This window comes from Aquila chrysaetos, chromosome 9 (genome assembly GCF_900496995.4).
Source record: "Aquila chrysaetos chrysaetos chromosome 9, bAquChr1.4, whole genome shotgun sequence".
Lineage (NCBI taxonomy): Eukaryota > Metazoa > Chordata > Aves > Accipitriformes > Accipitridae > Aquila > Aquila chrysaetos.
Window position 1 is genome coordinate 23580709 of NC_044012.1, and position 22394 is coordinate 23603102.

At 57.5% G+C, this 22394-nt stretch overlaps 3 protein-coding genes across 5 annotated transcripts; 2 read left to right on the forward strand and 1 right to left on the reverse strand.

The window, feature by feature from the left end:
• Positions 1-624: 624 nt before the first annotated feature.
• Positions 625-7276, forward strand: ADGRG1 (adhesion G protein-coupled receptor G1). Its single transcript, XM_030026707.1, has 13 exons — positions 625-694; positions 1218-1643; positions 2164-2287; positions 2369-2516; positions 2601-2729; positions 2924-3040; positions 3583-3628; positions 3994-4094; positions 4175-4290; positions 4855-5129; positions 5775-5886; positions 6163-6431; positions 6602-7276. The coding sequence occupies exons 1-13, from the start codon at positions 655-657 to the stop codon at positions 6706-6708; spliced, it is 2010 nt and encodes a 669-aa protein (XP_029882567.1). The 5' UTR covers positions 625-654; the 3' UTR covers positions 6709-7276.
• A 509-nt stretch (positions 7277-7785) lies between these two features.
• Positions 7786-14024, forward strand: ADGRG3 (adhesion G protein-coupled receptor G3). 3 transcript variants are annotated; one of them, XR_005933157.1, is made up of 14 exons: positions 7888-8199; positions 8681-8710; positions 8799-8955; positions 9037-9154; positions 9715-9855; positions 9941-10063; positions 10147-10186; positions 10272-10372; positions 10884-10996; positions 11147-11430; positions 11950-12043; positions 12506-12792; positions 13234-13409; positions 13769-14024. XR_005933157.1 is itself a non-coding variant. In XM_030026716.2 (13 exons), the coding sequence occupies exons 1-13, from the start codon at positions 8118-8120 to the stop codon at positions 13347-13349; spliced, it is 1686 nt and encodes a 561-aa protein (XP_029882576.1). In that variant the 5' UTR covers positions 7888-8117; the 3' UTR covers positions 13350-14024. The 3 variants fall into 3 exon arrangements, 1 of the variants encoding a protein (XP_029882576.1); XR_005933158.1 differs by lacking the exon at positions 13769-14024 and having other exon boundaries at positions 7786-8199; positions 11950-12029; positions 13234-13389; XM_030026716.2 differs by having other exon boundaries at positions 13234-14024.
• Positions 14025-14527: 503 nt separating this feature from the next.
• On the reverse strand, positions 14528-21153 carry LOC115345886 (uromodulin-like). The gene is made up of 9 exons (XM_041125861.1): positions 21031-21153; positions 20051-20117; positions 19346-19513; positions 18358-18563; positions 17570-17730; positions 16758-17003; positions 15927-16086; positions 15344-15488; positions 14528-14665 (listed from the first exon to the last, which is right to left on the reverse strand). Exons 1-9 carry the CDS (start codon positions 21031-21033, stop codon positions 14565-14567), a joined length of 1257 nt encoding a protein of 418 aa, XP_040981795.1. The 5' UTR covers positions 21034-21153; the 3' UTR covers positions 14528-14564.
• Between the last annotated feature and the right edge of the window lie 1241 nt (positions 21154-22394).

Consider the following 22394-nt stretch of genomic DNA (forward strand, 5'->3'; position numbering starts at 1 on the left):
CTGGCCACATATAAAGACAAAGAAAAGGGTGGTAGAGCAGAGTGCAGGTTGAAGGGATGGGGAAAGGGGATGTAGAGGACGTTGCCCGGCTGGTCACAAGGGGCAGAAGGGGTTTTGGCAGCGGTGGTTGCTGCGTCGGCATCTCAGGGGTGAGCCCAGGAGAGCCCATTTCTGCCAGGCTGAAATGACAGAGCGGTTTGCAACGTGCCCAGCTCCTCGGCTAATCTGCAGAAGCTGAAAGCACCCGAGAAAATAATTTTAGGGCTGGCAAATTAGGAAACCACCATTTCCTTCTGTTCCTATCGCTTGTGATAAGAAACCAAGGCTCAAACCAAAATATGAAGCAGGGAGATGAAGAGGGGACCCCTCCCGTGGTGAATCATTGGCGGTTAGTGCCTGTGCCGGAGTGGTGGGCCACCCTCTCCGTGCTGAGAGCCTGGCGACCCGTCTGCCGGCCTCCCCCGTCCTTCCAGCCCCGCGGCTGGGGAGCTGGCCGAGACACCAGCTGGTGTCCTACCAGCACAGCCTTTGCTCTCCATCCCCTGACCCCATGGTATGGGTGATACCCAAATACTCATGTGGTCTCTTTCCTTTGTACCCTTCCAGGCTCTGCTTTCTCCTTGGAGGCCAAGCCAAAGCAGAGAGCTGCCTGGGATGAAGGTCCTCCTTCTGCTCCTTCTCTCCCCCTTTCAAGGTAGACTGCCCCAACCACGTCCTGCCCAGGGACGGTGAGCCAGGTTTGGGCTGCTGGAAGTAATTGGCAACCCCCAAAAATTGGCTGGGGGGGCACCAAGGGGTGTTTGCAGCTGTGGCTTCCACAGACTTGAAATGTCTTATGGGCCGATGTGCCTCTGGTGGGGTCTCTGGGGCAGGATGGGTCCTTTCCAGGGAAAGGAGATGGTCTCCATCCATTCCTTCTGGGGATGGAGAGGTCCTCTGTTAGTGTCTGCCGGTGTGGGTAGTGGTACCTGGGAGAGGGTGGCCCCGAGGGACAGGACGTCCTGCTGCACCAGGAGCCCTGGGGAATCGTCCCAGTGTGGCCGTGGGGACACTGGGGAGGTGGCCGACATCACGCAGCCCATCCAGGACAGAATCAGGATGACTGGGGCAAAGAGCCCGGTGTGCCACGCACGAGGCCTGCCGCCGGGGTGCAGTGTTTGCTGGGGGTGGCCACCCCTCCGGCTGAACCGGTGTCTCTGTGCACTTGTGCAACGCAGGGGTGGGAGCCAGCAGCCGTCGGGAAGAGGACTTCCGCTTCTGCGGTGACCGAAACCAGACCCAGAGCAGCTCCGTCATCTACGAGCATGGCCCCGCCACCATCTCCATTGAGAACACGGCGCAGGCGCTGATCATAAAAAGGCCCTTTTTGCCAAACAGGAGAAACTCTTACTACAAGTACAGCTTGCCCCCTGCTTTGGGCAGGTACCGCTTCTGCGTCTACTGGTTCAAGGCCAACAGGACCCTGAGGCTGGTGTATGGGAAGCAGAGCTTCCTCCTGGGTGGAGACCAGTCCAGCAACATCGCCCGGGGGAAGGAGAGTCAGAAGACTGAAAGAACCAACACCTCCATCTTCAATGTGTCCTACATCTCAAAGGGCGGGAAGAACACCTCCCTTGACAGCGCATCTGAATACTTCTTCCCCGGTAAAGGCAATTCAATGTTACTTTAATGAAATAAAGGGTTTGTTTCATCCGCAGCCCATTCTCTAGCCATCAGCAGAGCATTGGTGGTGTCCCAGTATGTGCTACAGTACGATGATGTGCAGACACAGCTGAAGGATGATGGAAGGGAACATAGGTTTGCTTGAAGGAGCCCAGAGGCAGCCTGTGGTACCCAGGCTCCCTAGAGATGAAGATGGAGATCTTCAAAAGTGTTTTGCCCCCTAAAATCCTGGGAAATAGTGTGCTTTGCAGAAGTGTCCAAGGGTCCTGTCTGCAATGCTAGGCACCAGCCAGCCTGGTCCCAATGGCCTCAGCAGGAGCCGAGCTCTGGGCGGCAGGGGAAGCCCTCTGGGTTGGGGTCTCCATCAGCTCCCCAGGCTTGGGGTCACCTCGAAGCCCTCTGCTTTGTGCTCCCACCAGGGCTGTGCCTGGTCAGTTTGGGGCACAGGGAAGCTGGTTCTGCCCATGCGTTTCATGGCATTTCCTTTTGTGTGCCCATCAGCCTCTCCAGAGAGGATGCCTGTCTGGGAGCAAGACGTGGAGGAGCAGCTCACCGCTTTGGACAGCCTCATCGCCCAGCCCCTGGCACTGGCCACGGGAGCTATGGAGCAGCGGATGCTTCGGCGGTGAGTTCACAGCTCTGCCATTCCTGCTGCAACCTGTGCGGTGCCCGCTGCATCCTGCTCACTGTGCCCCTTCCCTGACAGCAAACTTGGGGAGCTGGAGAAGACGCTGGCCAGGGTGGAGCTCGAAGGGCAGAACCAGACCTTTGGGAAGGCCACCGTGCATGCGACTGTCCTGAGGGTCCAGCCCACTCAGGCTCCTCAGCACCTGGCCTTTGCTTCCCAAAGAGAGGTGGGTCCTGGGCAGCCTGCCCTGGTGGTCTTGGCCCACCGGCATCCTCTCCCAACTTCTCTCCTGACGAGTCTCTCCTTGCAGGAGGGTGGAGAGGTCCATGGGTTCACAGTGGACCTGCCGAGCAGCCTGTTCATGGTGGCGAAGAAGAGGGAGGAGGGGGTGGAGCACAGGGTGCTCCTCATGGACATCAACAGCCAGACCATGTTCCAGGTAACGCCCATGCGTGTTGCATGGTGGGGTGTCCCCGCTGTGCTGGGGGTGCTCGCTCGGAGAAGATGCTTCAAAGACGAGCTACAAGCTTGATGGGGAAAGAGGCATGGGACCTCCTTCGTGGGGACTCTCACCCACTTCAGGCCTGGCAGTTCTCCCTTCCCACGCTGCCACCGCCTCCTCTTCTCCAACAGGATGAAAACAGCAGCCACGTCCTGGGTGACAAGGTGGTGGGCATCTCCCTGGTGGACACGGTGGTGGCCAACCTCTCCGACCCAGTGGTCCTCACTTTCTTCCACGACCAGCTGCCGGTAGGTGGGGAAAGAGCCTCATTGAACCTGATCCCACCAGGAATGGAGGGGCAAGGAGGGCTCAAGCCCTGCCAGCTTAGAGAGTGGTCATAATCCAGCAGGTCCATGCCCTTGGCCTGCCTGTACGGGGTCTGCCACGTCTTCTGGGGCTGTGTCGTGACCATGGCTTCACTGTGTGCACTGGTGGTGGCACTGCCTGTGCCTGTCCAGGAGATGCTGCTTTGCAGATATGTCACCTCCAGCACAATCTTCAGGGCTGGGGGACACTTTGAGTTAACAGTCCCTTGGCTCATTCATGGCCCTGTCAGGTGCCTGCTCAAAGCTGAACCCCTTGTTTGAAAAAGGGCACCTGGGACGAGGTATCTGCTCTGTGAGCTGCCAAGAGAACGATCTTTGCCTGGAGCCCGCTCCCATGATATGGGACGGTTTGTCTCCTGAGACCGTCTCACCTCCTGCCCCATGTTCTCCCCTATCAAATGTGCTGGCCAGGCAACAAACCCACTGCTGCACCCTGATCAGGGCCCGTGGTTTTGTCATTGCAGAGGAATGTGACCCCACTGTGCGTCTTCTGGCAGGAGGACACCACCGGTGAGTGCTCCTGCGCTTGGGTGTGAAGCCAGGCGCTGCCTTTGCTCCTTTTGCAGGGTACCACAGACCCACTGGTAAGGGTAAAAGTCGCTCTGCACCTCCCTTCCTCGCTCCAGCTCCATAAACATTTCCCGCAGGCTTGATTTCAGGTTTTTCCCTCCGTAGCTAACCTAAGAGCTTTCTCCCTCCCTAGGGATAGGTCCTGATGCTGAGGGTGCTATCTGAGTGTGTGTACTTGGCATGGGACAAGCTGGGACCCCCACCTTTGTCCTCCCCCCTGCCATGGACACCTTGCCCTGAAGATCCACAAACCCCACGCAGATGTTCCTGCTGCTCACCAGCCGCTCTCCCTTTCTCTTGCGCAGCCAGCTCTGGGAGCTGGGACAGCTACGGTTGTACAACAGTGATGGGAGGCAGCCAGACGGACTGCAGATGCAACCACCTCACCTACTTTGCCGTGCTGATGGTGGGTAACACCTTCCGCAGCTCTACATCATTCCCACCGGCTGTTCTTCCTCACCATCTCTCATTCCTCCTTCTCCTCAGGTATCCTCCCCGGAGATCGCCTACATACACAGGGATTACCTGAGTGTCATAACCTACATTGGCTGCCTGATCTCAGCTTTGGCATCTATTTGCACCATCTTCTTCCTCTACTTCAGGTACAGTCTGACAGTCCACCCCACTACACCTGGGTGGGCACAAGCTCTCCAGATGCAGTTGGTGGCCTGGCTAGAAGCATGGTAAAGGAGATATGCTTGAAGAAAACAGAGTTCTCTCCAGAAATCACCCCCTCGGCCAGGTATCCTGCAGGGCACTCGAAAACACTGGCTGTTTTCAATGATTTTGGAAATCAGCTTGGTTGTTGTTATGGATCTGGCAAGCAGAAGCCTGCAAAGATCTTTTCAAGGGCCCGGTGGAGAACATGAGTGTTTTCTCCTGAGTCATGTCACTGATCCTCCATAGATGATTCAGAGCTGAAATGATGTCGCTCCCTACGCTCCATGGCCTAGATCTGAAATGCAGGGTCAGCTGCAGGGACCTGAATTTGCACATGTAACGGGGGGTCCCACCCGTGGGGTTAGGCTCTCAGCCCTCTGACAGCACCAGAGCTCCTGGCTCTTCTGGCTGGGGTGAGTTGCCCCATGCAGAACTGTGGGGTATTGTGGGGCCCCAAGGATGCTGGCCAGGCATGGTGGTGAGGTCTCCCCACCTTGATTCTCCAGAAGCAAGCAGCGAGACCAGATCACGAGCATGCACATCCACATGAACCTGCTGGGCGCCATCTTCCTCCTGGACATCACCTTCCTCATCTCTGAGCATTTGGCTTCCAGCAGCAGTGAGGCAGTCTGCAGAGCCGGGGGGCTGTTCCTGCACTTCTCCCTCCTGAGCTGTCTCACCTGGATGGGCATCGAGGGCTACAACCTCTACCGGCTTGTGATCGAAGTCTTCAATGCCTACCATGACCACTTCCTCCTCAAGCTCTGCCTGGTGGGCTGGGGTGAGCATGGGGGAGGCAGAGATGCCCTGAGGGCATGGGCCACTGGGTGGGGGGGCACCTGGGTGGGTCTTTCCCACCATATACAGTGCCTGGATGGGGATGGAGATGCAGCTGTGGGGGAGCATATGTCTGAAAGCAGAGGGGTCTCTCTGTCAAAAGACTTGGTAGAGGAGACAGTGACTGAGAGCAGAAGCTGGTGCTAGAGCAAGGGTGGATCACCCTGGGGGTCACCCAGCAAGGGAGGCATGTGAGAGCCACTGCTTGGGGTCTTTAAATAGTAATGGGATCCTCTCTTTCTGAAAGAACCATCCAGGACAGCCCAGAGAGATGGGCTTGATGCAGGAAGCACCCACACATCTCTGCCGTGCTTTGGGCAGGAGGCTGTGGTAGGAAGATCTCATGATCTTTTGTGACCTAAAATTCCACAGCCCTGGGAGACCCCCGGCTGGGGTCAGTGCAGCACAGCTCACTCCTGGGCTGGGGCTTATGCCAGGCGTCCTTGTTGTGTGAGCCATCCTCAGTTCCCTCTTGGGAGGGAGGACATTGGTTTGTACTCTATACGGGGAGAAAGGGGCAACAAGTCCTTCCAGAAGGTCCAAGGGCCAGGGACTAGGGCAGCTGCTTCACTCTGTTCATGCCACCCAGGACTCCCCTTCTTCTGCGTGACGCTGATCTTCCTGGCTAGCTGGACGAACTATGGCCCCTTCTCCATTCCTGTCTATGAATCCGTTGGTGGCAAATCCACCAATGCAACCATGTAAGTCATGGGAAATTGGTTGCCTGGTCCCTGGTCTTAGATAAAGTCAACTGGCTAAACCTTCACTGTGTCCTACAGGCTTTCCTTAGCCCAGCTGTGGCTTTTCTGGAGCTTTGGGGGGGGGGGGGGGGGGTGGGGGGGTGACGGACCCCCGTCCCTGCGTAACTAAGCTGGGCGCTGGGTTTGCACCACACCTTCCTGCTTCCCCCGACCCCTCCAACTCATGTCCCTGTGGGATGACACAGCATAACCCTCTGCCCTTTCTCCTCCCTCCAGATGCTGGATCACAAGCCCCCTGATCCACAACATCGTGAACCTGGGTTTCTTCAGCCTGGTGTTCCTCTTTAACTCGGTCATGCTGGGGGCCATGGTCCGGGAGATCCTCCGGCAGAACAAGAAAGGCCACAAGCTCAAGCATGTCCTAGCTCTCTTTGGGCTGAGCATCCTGCTGGGCATCCCCTGGGCGCTGGTCTTCTTCTCCTTCACCTCCGGCGTCTTCCGCCTTGTCTCCCTTTACATCTTTACCATCATCAACTCCCTCCAAGGTGAGCTTGGGACACCGGGCTCCTCCGAAGGGCACCGGGGCTTTCATGGAGTATTGGTGGGGTGGTGACGGTGTACGAGAGGAGCTGTCCATGGCAGGCTGGCTGGCTCATTCTTGGCTGCTCTTGGTCCTTCAAGGGGGTTCACCCACCCTTCCTCCTTCCTCTCCCAGGTTTCCTCATCTTCCTCTGGTACTGGACCATGGTGCTGCAGGCGAGAAAGTCCCCTGACTCGCAGAGCAGCTCCGACAGCATCAAACTGCAACCCAACAGCAGCTAGAGCCACCTTGGCTGAGCCCTGCGATGGCCGCACCGCACCGGGGCTCCCTGCGCGGAGGATGGCTGTGGGAGGGACTGATGCCGTCTGCTTTGCTACCACACCTGCCTCACAGGGCTGCTAGGAGCCCAGGGACCCACAGCGGGGCCAGCTGCCCCTTGCCTCTGCTGGCCCCCTCCCCAGTTTTCCCACCCACCGCATCCTGCCGGGCAGTGGCGCATCCCTTGGCTTGGCATCCTTGGGGCAGGAGGGAGGGATGCTTGCCCAGGCAGCGGGGGCTGCAGAATGTGGAAGGGGCAGGGACAGGGTCCCTGGTGCCTCTGGACATCCCCTCCCGTGCCCCGAGGCCAGGGATGACGGGTGGGAAAGGCCCCATCTTCAGCCCTTGCTGCTGATCACTGAGAGGGTCCTTCCCCAGTGAAGACAGAATAACTGCCCCAGCGACACCCTCTAGCAGCTGAAATAATCTATTTTTGTTATTTTGTTGAATGTATATATTTGGATGGTGTAGAAGTTTAATGAGCGCGCCTGCACACCAGACTTGTGCCCATTAAAGGTGTTCCTGCTTGGAGTGCGGCTCGCTGGGGTCTCTGCTGGGGTGCATTGGCAGGCTCTTCCATGGGATCCATCCCTTGGCTGGGGTTATCCCATCCCCAGGACAGGACCCGATGTTTAACCCTGTAGGATCCTGCTGAGCTGGGACCAGTAACGGCGCTCCTGGCAGAGCACCAGCAGCCTGGTGCCGTAGGGGTCGGGGTGATGGAGGGGGATGCTGTGCCTCAGGAAGCTGCTGCAATCTCTGGGGACTGTCACCACCCAGCGAAGAGGGAGGCCAGCAGAGGATGGGAATCCAAAGAGGGAGACTTTGCAGCATGGGAATCGCCTCCCTTGGTGGCTGCAGGGCCATGCACAGCGCGGCTCTCCTGGCTGTCCCACTTGCGAGTGCAGCACCATGTCTCCCATCCCACCAGTTCACCTTCCAGATCATGATGCTCTGCTTGTGGCTCATCCCCCTCCACCCATCTCCCAGCTCCCGGCCGGGGCAGGGGGACCTTCATGGGAAGGGGATGCCCAGTGGCATGCCCAGTTTGGGAGAGGGACGCTCCAACACATCGCTGGGCTGGTGGGGGCCATCGATCAAGAATTTGGCAGGATGTGGGGGGAGAAAGGGAAGGAAAAAAGCCCCGAGTTAGCTGGGGGGGAAGCGGCCAAGGGGGAAACGATGCGGCTCTGACAGTTATCGCTGTTGCTGTGAGCTGGGGCAGGAGGTCACTTGCCAACCCACAGGAAGGCACGAGGGGTTTGCAGAAGGGAAATGAGGACACGGCCGTTGCCTCAGGAGCAGTTGCAAGCCCTGTGGGAGCCTGAGGAGAAGCAGAGCCACCAGGATAAGGGGAGCAGAGCATCGTGGGATGGCTGGGGGTGGCCAGGAGACCCCACAAAGCAGCATGAACCTGCTCCTGGGCACCGTCCTGCTGCTCCTGGTGCTGCCCGGTGAGTGGCGGGTGAGGGGGACGTGGGCACCCCTGGCTTGGGGTGCACGTGGGCTTGGGGGTTATGTTTTCCCATGGGTGAGTGTTGACCCAAACACCGTGGTGGGGTTTCACCCTGAAATGTGGCTGGGCCAGAAGGGAAGGTCCCCCCTGGGATGTGCAGAGGTGAGCGGAGTTGGGGGGGAGGGTTTGCTGCTGCGGGCTATTTTAAAACCCTGGACCAGCAGCCCAGAGTCTCTTCTGCCAGCCACCCTGGGGAGCTGGACGCGGTGATGTGTCAACAGACAGGCATGGTGGCTTTGCCTTCACCAGCCCTGATGTCTGTCCTGTTGCTTTTTGAAGTCCATGTAATGGTAGGGCTGCTCCTTTCGAACCTGGCAGCTGCCACATTCTCCTGCCTCCCCCTTCCCCTGTGGGCAGAGGGAGGACTGACCCTAGATTTTGGGGTTTTCCCCCTATTTCCCCATGTGCTCTTGTTCCAGATGCTGCTGGGGGACAGGAGAGCTGTGCCGGTGAGTGGTCCCCCCCATCCCTGCCCTCGCTCCAGTGCCTGCCTGGTGCCATGGTGCCCAGCAGTCACCCTGCTCCCCTCCTCCCCAGCCCTGAGGCGGGGTGACAGGTACCACCGGTGCTGCAACACGGTGGAGCTGGAGGAGCAAGGCAACGGGACTCCCAGCCCTGACTTGCCCTGGCGCTGCCCGGAGCTGAGGCGCTCCGGCAGCCCCGCTTGCGCCTGCCTGCGGGAGCGCTGGCTCAGGTAGCAGGCGGGGGGGACGTGGCGGGGTTCAGGGGCTCAGCCCCCAGCATCCCCCGGTCCCACAGCCCTCCTGCCCTGCAGGCTGCTGCAGTTGGAGTGGCCGGCGCTGCGCAGCAGGGTGGCTGGGCTGAAGGTGCTGCTTCTGAACATCAGCAGGACTGTCACCCACGATGTCCTCATCACCTTTTCCCCCAGGGAGGTGAGATGCACCCCTCTCCCTCGCTGAGAAGGCCCCGTGCCTTCCAAGCATCGCTTGGCCCTTGCCCTGAGGCTTGGCGTGCCATGGCGTGCTCTTCCTCCACCCTGCTCCAGCATTGCGTCACGGACCCACGTCAATTTTAGCATCCCTTGGCAAGAAGTCACGTGAAACAGTGCTTGGGAGGGAAGAGCCCTCCCTGAGGAGCCGTCCCAGCAGCAGGCGGGTGGTCAGGGAGAGGGGAAGGAAGAGGAGGAATTTGTGGGACCTTGCGCTCCCTGCCCACCCCAAGGCTCTCCCACTCTCTGGATGTCCCAGGGGACCATGCCCCACGGAGTGATGGTGGTTTGGGGCTCTCCTGGGAGCTGGTCCCAATTCTACCCCTTTGCTGCTGGGTGCTGGGGATAAGGTTCTCCCCTTCTGCCCTCGGGGCTCCTGCCGATATTGCTGAGCAAACCCCGCCCGGACAGGGTTGAATTTGTGCCTGGAGAAAGGTTGGTGGGTCCTGAGCAGAGACGTGACGTTGCCAGCAAGCAACCTCCCACCGCTGTTCTCCACCGCAGGGCCCTAGGATGCTGAACATGACAGAGAAGGGGAAGGCAGGCAAAATCCAGCTCCCCAGGGAGATATTCCGGTCCCTGAGCAGCCAGACAGCGCGCGTGGTGGTGACAGTCCTCAACATCCAGCAGCTTGGCATGTTCGAGGTACGAGCTGGCATTGCTGGCATCCCTCCGGCCACCGGTACTCGCTACCTGTCGGCTTGGCTCAGGCAGCGTTGCCCCCACGCAGGAGATCAACCAGACAGGGCAGGTCCTGGATGACACTGTGGTGGGCATCACGGTGGGAGAGACGAGCATCTCTGGGCTGCAGGACCCCGTGCAGCTCACCTTCACCCACGGGCAGCTGCTCCATGTAAGTCAGCTGTGCACTCCCTCCATCTCTCCTCTGGTGCCCCTCACTGTGGTGGTGGCTGATGCTGCTCTCCCCCCTTGCAGGGCATCACCCCGCAATGTGTCTTCTGGGATGCCAGCAAAGGTATGGTCCTCGGCGGGGCCGGGCACAGGGCCGGGCATGGGTGCTGTGCCCGGCGCTCACGGCTGTCACCCTGTGCCTGTCTCAGGGCAGGCAGGAGGCTGGAGCAGCAGTGGATGTGACACGCAGACCAGGGACAAGGGGACAGTCTGCTCCTGCAACCATCTCACCTTCTTCACCCTCCTCCTGGTGACAATCCCACTCCCCACAGCTCCTGCCCGTACCCCATCTGCACTGCCTGCCCCACCTTGGTGGCCCCTTGGGTGTCATGAGTAGCTGCACGGGGACAGTTATAGCTGCTCCCACGCAAGCCCAGGTCCCAAAATCAAGCCAAGCCCCAGCTCAGGAGGGCAGCAGCAGCTCAGCAGAGCGGGTACGGGGTGGAAACAGCCCCCAGCTTAGTGCAGGCTCTGGACCAGTGAGGCTTGGGGTCCCATCTCCTGGTGGATGCTCCCAGGAGGGTGCTCATGGTGCTGCCCTATAGCCTTCACTCATCCCTCACCCCACCCCAGGGAGCATCTCCTCTGAGCCACCACTTCCCCGCTCCCCCTGAAGACCTTCTGGGGGGACAGACCAATGGCTTGTGTGGGGTCCCTGCAGCAGCCCACCGGGGTTATCAGCCCCGTGGCTCTGGTAGTGGCAGTTGGGTTTTCTAGGTTGGTCCAGGGCCTGTCTAACCCAATGTGTGTGTGTTTGGCAGAACCCGGCTCTGAACAGGTCCACGGCACAAGCCTTGATGGTTGTTGCCACTGCTGGCTGCGGGGTAGCCATTGCTTTCTCCATCTTCATCATCGCCTTCTGCATCTTCTTAAGGTAGGATGTGCCAGCAGCTCCCTGGGGACTCATCAGGCTGGGAGAGATGTTGGGCAATTCCGGTGCTTCTGTGTGAACCTGCTACAATACGGCGCGGGGCCCTGCTCAGCAGTGACCCCCACCTTTTCTGCTCCCTCTGGGGACACTCAGGTGGAGATTCAGGTCTGAGGAGACCCTCCGCATCAACCTGGGGCTGCACGTGAATCTCATGGGCAGCATGCTCCTCCTCAACCTGGCCTTCCTGCTCAATAGTGGGCTCTCCAGTGGGACCCAGCTGGGGACCTGCAAGGTCCTGGGGGGGCTCACCCACTACTGCCTGCTCTGCTGCTTCACCTGGATGGCACTGGAGGGCTGTCACTTCTACCTCCTCTTTGTCAAGGTCCTCGGCACCTACATCCACCACTACCTGGCGAAACTGTGCCTGATTGGCTGGGGTGAGCACCACCAGCCTGGGCGAGAGCCGGGGGGAGAGGGGGGCAGTGGGTTACAACCAGAGGGCAAACAGGGTGATGCAGTGATGGGCAGAGCGTGAGCAAGCCCCTGTCCTTTATGTTATATGGGCTCGGTGCACCAAATTCAGGGCAGCACCTGCAGGCACCCTCCATCCCACTGGGGACCAGCCTCCTGCTCATCGAGCAGGTGATGATGTCCTCAGGTGTCTTTGTTCCCCCATTAGCAGCCCTCCACGGCACCTTGGGGGGCACCAGAGCAGATGATCCTCCAGAGAGGTTAGGGGACACCTCGAGCCCCACCAGCCAGTGCTGTCCTTCCCTCTCCACATCATGTCCTAGCAGAAACTGTTGTGCCCCCGACACTTGAGCAACCTCAGCGGGTCCCTAAGCCCCATCTTCCCCGAGGTCAGCACATCCAGGGACATGCAGAGACCCCCAAGCCAACCACCTCGCTCACCGCTTGCCTTTCTGGCCTCCTCCATGTCTCTCTTGTTCTTCCAGGCTTCCCGGCTCTCGTGGTGGGGGTGGCAGGAGTCATCGGCAGCTACGGGGAGTACAGCATCCAGACCGTGGAACACCAGGTCATAGCCCACCTGTGCGTTGTGCCACCACCCACAGGACTTAGGTGGCCCTTTGGGATGGGGAGTGGTAACCTGGTCCTGCCAGGAGCGCAGCAGTGGGGGGTTGCACCCATCCTGCTCGGCTTTACGCTGTGCTTCTGCTTCCCTAATTGTGATTACAACACGGCAGCTACAGCCATGGTAACCACTGCCACCACCACCTCTTGTGCTGAGCCTCCTCAGTCATGCCTGTAGGCCTCCAGGTCATGGAGGGACATCCAAGGCCCTCCTGGAGATTCCCCAGGCTCCCTCCCAGCTGAGCAACATGAGGGCAGCGGGTTCACGCTACTGTCCCCCCTGCTTCACCCTGGTCTCGGGAAAACCCCACCAGCACAATGGTGTCCCTGCATTCCCCAAACACATCCCCCTGGGAGGCTCCCATGGGTGCTGCTGGGGCTAGCAGAGCCACTGGAAGTACCACAGTTGTCTCTTTTCAGGTGCTGGATCACTTCCAAACATCTCCTGGTCCACTACATCACCAACTGCGGCTACTTCAGCCTCATCTTCCTCTTCAACATGGCTGTCTTTGGGGTGGTGACCCAGAAGAGCTGCTGCCTGCAGGGCACAGGGACGGTGCAGGGAGACCGTAATGCCTGGAAGGTGGCCCTCGTGGTGATGGGGCTCTTCTGCCTGCTGGGAGCCACCTGGGCCCTGGCGTTCTTCACCCATGGCACCTCCTCTGAGCCCGTGCTCTACCTCTTCACCATCCTCAACTCTCTCCAAGGTCAGGGCCAGCTCCGAGCTGGGCTCCTGGGCTCGGGTGGGGAAGATGGAGGAGGGAGGAGCCAGCTTGGCAGGGGGTTGACCAGGGGTCCCAAGGCACCAGCATATTCCCAGCACTGTCATGCACTTCCATTTGGCAGGGCATGTCAAGCAGGAGGTCCCAGCCACTGGTGTGGAGCTGGTCATGGCTCTAAATCATGTCCACTCCACTGGGGGTGGTTTTCCTCCAAGGATGCCACTCCTTAGCAGAGGAAGAGGGACACTATCCACCCAGGGCATGTCCCAGCCCAGTGGCTTACCCGAAGCATGGGGAGACCCCCTCCTGCAGGAGCAGGAGCGAGCTGGGAGAATCCCCTGGAAGTAGCAGGGAAGTGCTGGTAGCATGCTTCCCACCGTCTCCTCCTGCTGCTGCTGCTGAGTGTCTGCCCTTGTTTCCCTGCAGGATTCTTCATTTTCATCTGGCTGGTCGTTCTCTACTACCCAAAGACGAAGGAGATTGCTGGCTCCCTCTCCCACATCATCAGACATGACAAAACCACCACAGTCTCCCAGGACTAGCTGCTGGCTAGACCTCCCTCCCTGCCTGCGTGTGCCCCCGCTGAGAGCAAGTTTCGATCCCCATGGATGCAGCTTCCCCATGGAGGATAAGGGCTCAGTTTACTGTGCCTCAGTTTACCCTTCAGTGGGCATGATCCACCTTAGCGGGGGCTCTTTGCTTTGGCCCTTTCGTTCCTAGTGGCCTGCCATGGGCAAGGAGCTTCGGAGATGTCCCTTCTGCCAAAGTCCCTCCTCGCTGCAGCTCCCCCATGGTCTTGAAGTGCCTCTGATCTCATTCCCCAGGGGCTCTTGTGGGGGTGAGGAGGGAGCCCACAAACTGCCTGCCTTCAGCCAGGATGGAGCCATCCCCCTCCTCGCTAGAGCTGGCCTTTGGTGCTGGACCAGCCCAGTGGTGGGTTTTCCTGCTGGATTGACTTGCTCCAGCCCAGACTCAGGAAGTTCAGGTCTGGGAATCAGCAAAAACAGAGAAACCCATGAGCTTCTTTGCAATACATCCTCTCCAAACTGACTGGGGCCAAGCTCTTCAGGCAGGGATCTGCTGGACGTCCCTCCTGCAAAACACCCTCTGGGGCCAGCAGCGACTTCTGCGAGGATACTGTGCTTCAGCTGCAGCAGGGAAAACACTCGTCTTCTCCTTATCTGTGTTTTACTATTAAACTTCTGCCAGCTGTCTGAGCACTATGGATTTAGGCTTTGATGCTTACAATATTGTTTGTTATTTGCTTTATATTAGGGATGTATTGATGGGCAAAAATCTTGCTGGCAATTTGTTATGAATGAAAGGAGAAATCTGTCATGAATGAAGAAATCTGTACGGATAGGTGTATATACACACACGTGTATGCGCACACAGAGCAGCCCTTTCTCTGCTAATGCTACATCTGTGTCACACAGAACCATGCAAAGTCCAGCTTTGGTGGGCAGGTATCTAGTGTGGGTACCTCTGTCTCCCCACATGCCTGGGTGACTCTCTGGGGAGGAGGAAAAGAGGAAGGAACCTCCCATCCCTAGGTACATGTTTTGAGTCTAGGGAGCATGGGCCAGGAGGGGATGAGAAGGTCCTAGGGATGCTACAGGGAACAGAAACACCCTGATGGACTCATCCTTCAAGCATCGTTTGCATCCAACCATCACCTCCTTCCCCAAAAAAACCCTGTAAAGACACAGGCAAGAGCCTCTCTGCTACTGGCACATTTATTTGGAAACAGAAGTTTTCTACACTGTTCGCCGCCTCGCACTGACAGCCGCAGCAGCCACAGTGAGCACAGCAAGTGCGCACAACAGGATGAGGGCCCCGGGGAGCCAAGGGTTGGGTCCTGAAGAAGAGGAGAAAAGTTGGTTACACATCTGGGTCCCCTGAGCCGATGCTGAGCCCTGGCACAGCATCTTCTGACTGGGGGCAGATTCGGGGAAGGTCATCTCCTGTGAAGGGTAAGAGCCACCAGAGCTGGGGGTACTTCGGGGCCCTGAGGGCACTAACAGGACTTGGTCACACCAATCTGCCTCACCTGCGGCCTCCAACCACACCTGCTGCCCAGGGGCTCCATTTAACTCAGCAATCATGCCTGGTCTGAGCTATGCTGTAGGTGGGCTTGCCCCCAACCCTGGTCCTGGACTGCTGCTTGGATCTCCTGGATAGACCTTGGTGCTCAAAAAGAGCCTGCCTTCCTGGGTTGATGCAGAGGTCCAGCATGAAAACCCAGCCTTCCCTGCCTGGGGTGCTGCACCGACAGCCTTGCGGCTTCTAGTCCCTTCCCGTCCAGCTGCCCTGGTCAGCCCAACCTGTGCCTGGTTTGGAGCCGCTCACACAGAGCTAAACCTCTCTGTGCTGGTTTGGCTTCTGGAGCACAACGTGCATGGCCATGACACCTGAAAGACTCCACGCTTCTGTGCAGGGCAGTGATTTTAGCAGCCCTCTTTAATAACCGAGCATTGCCTAGACAGTTGCAAGGGTCTGTGAGCTGCTCCTGCCCTCCCTGGAGGGACATACATACCCCCCAGGTCCTGTTGGTCAGTCCTGGAACGGTGGGTCTCTGCTCCCAAGGAAGGAGCAGCCAGCAGGTGGATGGGTCCGTAGGAGACAATCTTATTGTAGTCATCCACCAGCGCCCGTTTGCTCCTCCAGTGCCTGGGGCATTGCTGTCAACAAAGCCAAGGGAAGGGTAATGGGACCAGAGGGCAGGGGAGAAGCCTGCTCCAGGCGGCAAGAGCTGTCCTGCTGGTCTGTCCCTGGCAGAGGCACAATTGGGGCTGCAGCCTGGGAGCAGTCAAGACCCCAGAGCATGAGAGGAGCTGGTTCCTCAAGGACCTTAGTCTGCTTCTCCCCAAGTCCTAGCATAAACCTCTCCTCCTGCAAATACCCAACAGACAGAGGGAAGAGGGAGAGGAGCTCTCTGGTCAGTTCAAGCCCTTGTACCTTTAGTTCAAGGTGCTGGGGTGAGCTCCTGCTGCTGGGAGGTGTTTGTTGTACTGAGGCACCCGAAACCAGAGCAGAGTCCCTTCTCCAAACAGCAGGCCAAGGGAAGGGAGGTCCCCCTCTCTAGCCAGGGTGCAGTGCAGACCACCAGGAGAGCTCACCTTGACACAGGGCTCCGGGCTGTCAGGGAGACACAGCCGGACACGGCAGTGCAGGAACACCTCAGGGTGACCAACAAATTGAAACATCTGGAAGCTGAACTTGGCAGTAGTGCTCTCTCCAATGGCGTTCAGGTATGTCACTGTCTCGTCACGGGGACACCTAGGACACAATGGCCAAGTCAGCAGGTGGCAAATGAGGGGGAACATCTCAGCCTAGGACACCTGAGCACACAGGGACTGGATGCAGCCCTCAAGCTTTGCTGAACAGGACTTTTTCTGTCTCGGTGCTGGTGGGGATGCCCTTCCTTGGCACCCTGTGTTGTGCCCAGCTCAGGGAGGAGCTGCCACCAGCACAGGAGCTGGCTCGTGTCTTGCTCTGTGGGGCCACAGCTGCTCTGCAGGGGTGGACTGAGCCTGGCTGTGGCTCCCACTTCCTGGATATCTACATTACTGGCTTTAGCTTGGCTGCAGCCACCTCTAACACAAGCTCTTCAGCAGAAACCTCTCTGCACATCCCAGCAAGGTCTCTCATGTCCCCTCCTTGCCCTTTGCCTCCACACCTGGTCAGGAGCAATGCTAGAGGGAAGGCAGTATTATTGGCAGCAGAGCAGGGTCAGGAGAGGGGGGTCAGTTCAGAGTGGTTATGGGGGCTCATCTATGGGGCTGTTCCACCTATTCAGTGATGGTGTCCACCATAGGTTCCACCTGTGAGCAATGATGGTGTCATTGCTTGTTGCTCCCTCACAGCAACCTGTCCTTAGCACCCAGGAAAGAGATGTGACTGTGTTCATGGTGCAAGGAGAACAGATGTGCTAGGTGCACTCCACTCACCCCTTCTCAATGAGCTCGTGCCGCACATCCTGGTAGGGATCTGCGCTTGGTGTGGCCCAGCAATCCTCAACACTCAGCAGGAAGTACTTGAGCTGGTGCTGTCCTTCTATCTTCAGCAGGACATAGAGTGTGTCTGTGACGGGGATGGCTGCGGTCGGCAGCTGATAGGGCTGGAGGTAGGAGGGGGTCTTGTACAGTCTCATGCTGACATTGAAGTGTCCTTCTCTGACCACGAACTGCACCAGCCTGAGAGGAGAGGAGGAGAGCTCATGAGCAGAACGAGAAGGCAGGAAGGATTTAATGCAAGTCAGGCCACTGGCGCAGGTGCACGGATGCTGGATGTGCCTCTGCTCCCAGGTGGAGCCTCATGAGAGCCAGGCCCCGAGCTGCCTCCTGGCTGGTACATCTGCGCTGTGTGTGGACAGAAGCAAGGAGCTCCAGGGGTTCCCACTGACCAGCTGGCCATTGAGGGCTATGAGAAAGACAACCCAGGGGGTCCTAACCTGCACCTCCACAGGGGCCTGGTGGGGGCATCTTCCAGTTGCCACCCTTTATTTTTTGGATAGATGGTTTTAAGCAGTGAGGATAGGGGAAAAGTAGATTGTGTATGCTCCTCTGGCTCCGTCCCAGGCCCAAACCTCCTGTTGAAAAACCATGTTGGGAAGAGAAAGGGAGGCACCCTGATATGGCATTGCTGTCAGAGCTCTCTAGTAGCTCCCCAGGGCCTTTGCAGATCACCTCATTGAAGGCATCTATTTTTCTGCAAGCTCAAAGATACCATGTCAGCAGCAAGGTGAAGAGGGACTACTCACTTGTCAACAGCAGTGAGAGCGAAGGGCAGTTTCACCACGTGCTCGTAGGCATAGACGCAGGAGAAATGCACCTCCAGCTGAAAACTGCGGGAGATCACACCCCTGTGCACTTCCTGCTCTGACTCAATGACGTTGGAGTACGACACATGGGAGCTGTTTTGCTGGAATGACACAGATATCAAGTCTCCAGACCACATCTAAGCCCATACACAGAGCTCCAAGCTCCGGTTCAGATGGTGCAACTCGGCTACAGCTGCTCCAAGCCTTCTGGATATCTGCAGGGGTTTTTGCTCAAGCCCTGTGTCCAGGGGCTACTGGCCATCATCACTGGAGGAGGCAGGAGTCAGCATAGTGACCACAGGTGAGGGCCCTCCTGTATAATGCAGAGCTGGAGCACTGGTTCCTCTGCACCCTCCCTGACCCATGAATCAAATGAGGGATCAAGGGGCTATAGCCAGGGCTGCAGAGCTCAGAGGATACTGGCAGAAAGTTGAGGGCTGTTACCAGCTAGTAAAGAGCACACAGAGACTTCCATGCTCTGCTGAGTAAGACAGGATGTGCTGCCAGCAGGGGTTTGGTGGAGGCAGAAGAGCTTTCTGACAGCTCCCAGGGAAGAACCCGGGAACAACCTGCCGCCTCAGCCCCCAGCCTTCCAAGGGGAACGAGAACTTTACAGCACCCAGATAAAAAGGAAAAGCCTCTGGGGCTTTCCCTTGCTGTCCCCACTCAGCATGTCTGCTCCTCTCATGGCTTCAGAGCTATGCGGAGAGGCTCTCCTGGATCCTCACCTGAATTATTGATCCACAGGCAGTGTGGTTTTCACCTGTAAGAGTGGCTGCAAAAAACGGCTCACCCGCTTCTTCCCTTTCTGAGACCTTGCATGCCTGGTTCTTCAAGTGGACAAGCTCCTGAGGGATTTTCAAGAGTTCAAACACCTCCTTCCTCACCATCATCTTCATGTGCTCTTCCTCACAGGCCAGCTTCAGTACCACATCTGGGGGAAAAAGCCATCTGCAATAGCAATAAGGAAGAAGCCTGAAGGAGCCCTAGGTCAGCTACAGGATGGCACAGTCCCACTGAGCTCAACAGACCCTCATCCCAGCCTTGTTGGAGGCTGCTGGTAGGGCTCTTCAGAGACACTGGGCAAAAGACAAACCTTTGGGAATGAGCAGAAGTTAGTGTGGGTCTGTCATTTTTTACTGGTTGCCTAAGACCTGCACAAGCCCATGGCCGCCACTACTCTGAACAGACACAGTCCTTAGGCTCAAGACATCAAAGGCAGATGTCGTGGGTCTGGCCCCTTTCGAGGGCTGTCTACAGAATCACTGCAGTCTGCCAAGGGCACCAGACAGGGACAGTAATCCTCTCTTTCAGATGAAGAAGACACAGTTTTTGGCCAGTCTCTCGAAGGAGCCTTCACTGTAGCCGTGCTGGAGTGCGTGTGGTTGTGCCGAGACTGCGAGGCAACTGTGCTCTGCAGCATGCCCTGCTGCCCTGACACAGCTCCACCACAGCATGGCTTCTTGACAGCTGAGGTTTCCTTCTTAAGGGAATGAAGACATATGGGGAGGAAGGAAATGGCCTGGACTGGGTCTTGTACCAACGTGTAGTCAGGATGTGGTGGTGGGGGATGCACCTGAACCAGGAGCTGGGACATGCTCCTGGACCCTGCAGTGGAGAGCAGTGGTAAGTAACATCAGTGCACCGTGCCCATCACCCTTCCCTCTGGTGCCCGTGGACAGACTGGGGAGGGCTCACCAGCATCCCCAGCTCTACCTTGGCAGAACGCCCCTGTGAAGCCTGGTTTGCAGCTGCAAACTGGTCTGTCCTCCATCACCTGGCAGGCCCCCTGGTGCTGGCATGGATTTGGCAGGCAAGCGTCCAGGCTCCTCTTGAGATGGAGGGCAACCCCTCGCCTCAGGCCACGAGGGCTCGCCAGCTCACCTGCAGCAAAGGAAAGGTGAATAAGATGAAACGCAGCAAGAATATCTCCCCTACAAGAGATGCAAGAGTGAACTCGCCCCATGGTGTGAAGCCCTGCACAGCTCTCAAGGACTGAGATCTTGCCTAAAGCCAGAGCAGGAACATCTAAGGAAGACTCTGCTACCTCTGCTTGCCTGGGAGGATGTCACTGAGAGCCTGGGAGACCTCCTCAGCATGGCCGTAATCTGGATCAGAGCTATGGAGCCTGCCACCAGCTAGCAAGGAGAGTGGTGGCATGTCACAGCACCTCTGCCCTCTCCACGGGTTATATGCTGTACATGGCTGGGATGGAGAGCCTGTGGTTTCTGCCTATTTGGCCAGCTCTTGCACCCCAGTTCCTGCCCCCCCCTCCCCGAGCCCTGCTCTGTTGTGCCCCCTTAGCAGCCTTCAGCAGTGCCCTGAACGAGGAACCTGGACACAGATCAGGTGAGGGTTTGACGTCTCCTTTCCATACTACCTGTCTGTAACCCAGCACAGACAGTGTACAGGGACACTCACTCTTGTTGCCTTTGCAGCCAGCCAGGCAGAGGGCAGAGACCAGCAGCAAACATCTCACAGTCCTTTCCTGTAAAAACAAGCAGGCTCTGGGTAACTCAGGTTTTTAGCATGCTCGCTGGAGATGTTTGCAGTCATTCAGAAAGAGCCAACCCTCAAGCATGGGTGCGATAATTTCTGTACTGTTTTTCCTCCAAAAACTCTAGGTTCGACAGCACAAAGTCATTTCCTATCCCAAAGGGCCAGATCAGCAACGCCTACCCCCTGCAGGCTAACACAAGGGTCAAATTTAGGTAGCTATTCCAGAAAAAGGGGGTGGGAAAAACCAGACCTTGGACCTGCAAGGATGTGCTGACAGTGATAAAGCCACATTTCAGTAAGAACAGGCACTTTGAGTAAAAACCGCACAGCATAAGCATCAGTCCAGGCTCCCTGAAGAGGAAAGGAGTTTCTCTCTTCCCTCTTCCCACTACAGCCCTTTTGAAGAGTTAGGATTTGCAAAAGGATCCTTGCTTTTCCAGTAACCCATATCCATAACAAGGAGACAACAGGGAAAAAAAACCCCAAAGCCTTCAACACAACTAAAATTAATGCCACAAAGCCACAGATTAAGTCGATCTCCCCTGTTGGTACAGATAATGGATTTCTGTAGGGAAATTAATGGCACGGTGCTGGGTGAGCCCTGGACACTGGAGTCTCCTTATCAGAGATGTGGATATGAGTCAGCCAGCGCTAGTGGCTGGACCAATGCTCTGCCACCCCCCTGCCCTGCAGATGCACTGACAGCGGGGCAAAGCCAATGCCAAAAGCCCCACTCTGGTCTGGCAGCACGTCGCGTACCCCCTCCACCTGACCCCAAGCAGCTGCAACCACCAGACCTCCGGACAAGGAGGGTTTATTCCCTGCTCTGCTCGTCGTTCGCTGCAGTAGTCCTGAGAGATCCCACCAGCATTAAGATGTCACCTTATTCTCATCCCACTTACCATCTCCAGGCCACTCTATGCTTCTCCACCCACCGCTGCCCCGGGTCGCTCTCGTGCTCACCGCCGCGTGCCTTATATTGCCTTCCGGCAGCTCATCCTTCTCCCCCACACAAACGTGCTGCCTCCGCGATTGCACAAGAGCCAGTTTAGCATCCTTCGGCAGCGGCTGGGGAGGAAAGGACTCTGCGAAAGTCCATCCTCCGGCACGGACGGCCCTTCTGATTAGCCGACAGCTCGTGAACGCTGACCCAATTCATGGCCCTGATGGAATCCCAAACGGGGAGTATCTGCAAAATCCCCGGGGAATCTGGGGTTTTGGGCATCCAACTGTTTTTGCGGTACCTGCTTTTGACACAGCAATAACAGCAGATACCACAGTGGTACATGCGAAGGCCAGATAACTGTGTGTACTGGATACACGTGGTTTTGCAACCACAATGTACATTTGCTTCGGCTGTTTTTTTAAAGACTTCTGACATTTAAGATCTGGTCAGAAGTACTAGTGAGAGATGGAGGGATGAGGGCTTGGTCTTACCATGCTTTGTTTGGGAAACAGTAACCAGCTGCGAATAGCAGTAATCACTCGAAGTGATGCTTCTTGATATACATTGACTATACTCCATGCATCCTCAGAGCTTTAATTGCTACAGTCGCCATAACATAGCTGCAAATGTGAACATCCATCCATCCATCTAGGTTTTTTCCTAACCACAACAAAAACCAGAAAACAAGTGTTTAGCACCTGACCCTGCTTACAGCTTAATGAACTACCAGTTTAAAAAAAAAAAAAAAAAAAAAAGAGGCACCTCCTGTCATCTCCTGCTGCCAGTTTTTGGGTGAGAATATCTGCTTTCCATTATGTGTGTTTTACAAAGCAATTAACTGGGACAGAAGCTTGCACAGACTCACTTAGAGATGCAAAGGCAGTGCAGCAGCCCCCAGGCTTAGAAAGCAACAAATGAAAAGGATGAGGAGGGCTCTTTGGGTTGGTTTTTTCAAAGAGGGTGAAACTCGTGGGTTTAAGAGCAGCCTTGTGATCTCCGAGGGCCTGGTGGGAAAGCCTTCTTGTGGCGGGCAGGCTTTGGCTGCTTCCTCCTCATTTTGCCCCAAAATTCTTCTGGACGGAGGGGGCTGCCCCCAGAAACGCGCCCTCTCCCCGGGCGGCAGCGGGGCGGCTGTCAGGAGCTTCCAGCCAGGGAGACACTCAGGCCAGCGGGGTGGGCGCCTGAGGGGCCCCGGCGGGCAGCCCGGGGCCTGGGGGTGGCCGGTGGCCTTGGGGAGGGGGGCGGGGGCAGGCTCTGGGGGAGGCCGGGGGCAGGCCCTCGGGGGAGGCCGGGGTAGGCGCCGGGGGGAGGCCCGGGGGA

Excerpts from the sequence above, each read along its gene's own strand:
- ADGRG1 (XM_030026707.1), top strand. The coding sequence starts at position 655 with ATGAAGGTCCTCCTTCTGCTCCTTCTCTCCCCCTTTCAAG. Across the intron at positions 1,644-2,163 it reads ATCTGAATACTTCTTCCCCG|CCTCTCCAGAGAGGATGCCT; the intron begins GTAAAGGCAATT and ends TGTGCCCATCAG. Across the intron at positions 4,095-4,174 it reads CCTACTTTGCCGTGCTGATG|GTATCCTCCCCGGAGATCGC; the intron begins GTGGGTAACACC and ends CCTTCTCCTCAG.
- ADGRG3 (XM_030026716.2), top strand. The coding sequence starts at position 8,118 with ATGGCTGGGGGTGGCCAGGAGACCCCACAAAGCAGCATGAACCTGCTC. Across the intron at positions 9,856-9,940 it reads AGCAGCTTGGCATGTTCGAG|GAGATCAACCAGACAGGGCA; the intron begins GTACGAGCTGGC and ends GCCCCCACGCAG. Across the intron at positions 10,064-10,146 it reads CCCACGGGCAGCTGCTCCAT|GGCATCACCCCGCAATGTGT; the intron begins GTAAGTCAGCTG and ends CCCCCCTTGCAG.
- LOC115345886 (XM_041125861.1), bottom strand. Across the intron at positions 19,514-20,050 it reads TGGCTGCAAAGGCAACAAGA|GTGAGCTGGCGAGCCCTCGT; the intron begins GTGAGTGTCCCT and ends CCTTTGCTGCAG. Across the intron at positions 16,087-16,757 it reads CACGAGCTCATTGAGAAGGG|GTGTCCCCGTGACGAGACAG; the intron begins GTGAGTGGAGTG and ends ATTGTGTCCTAG.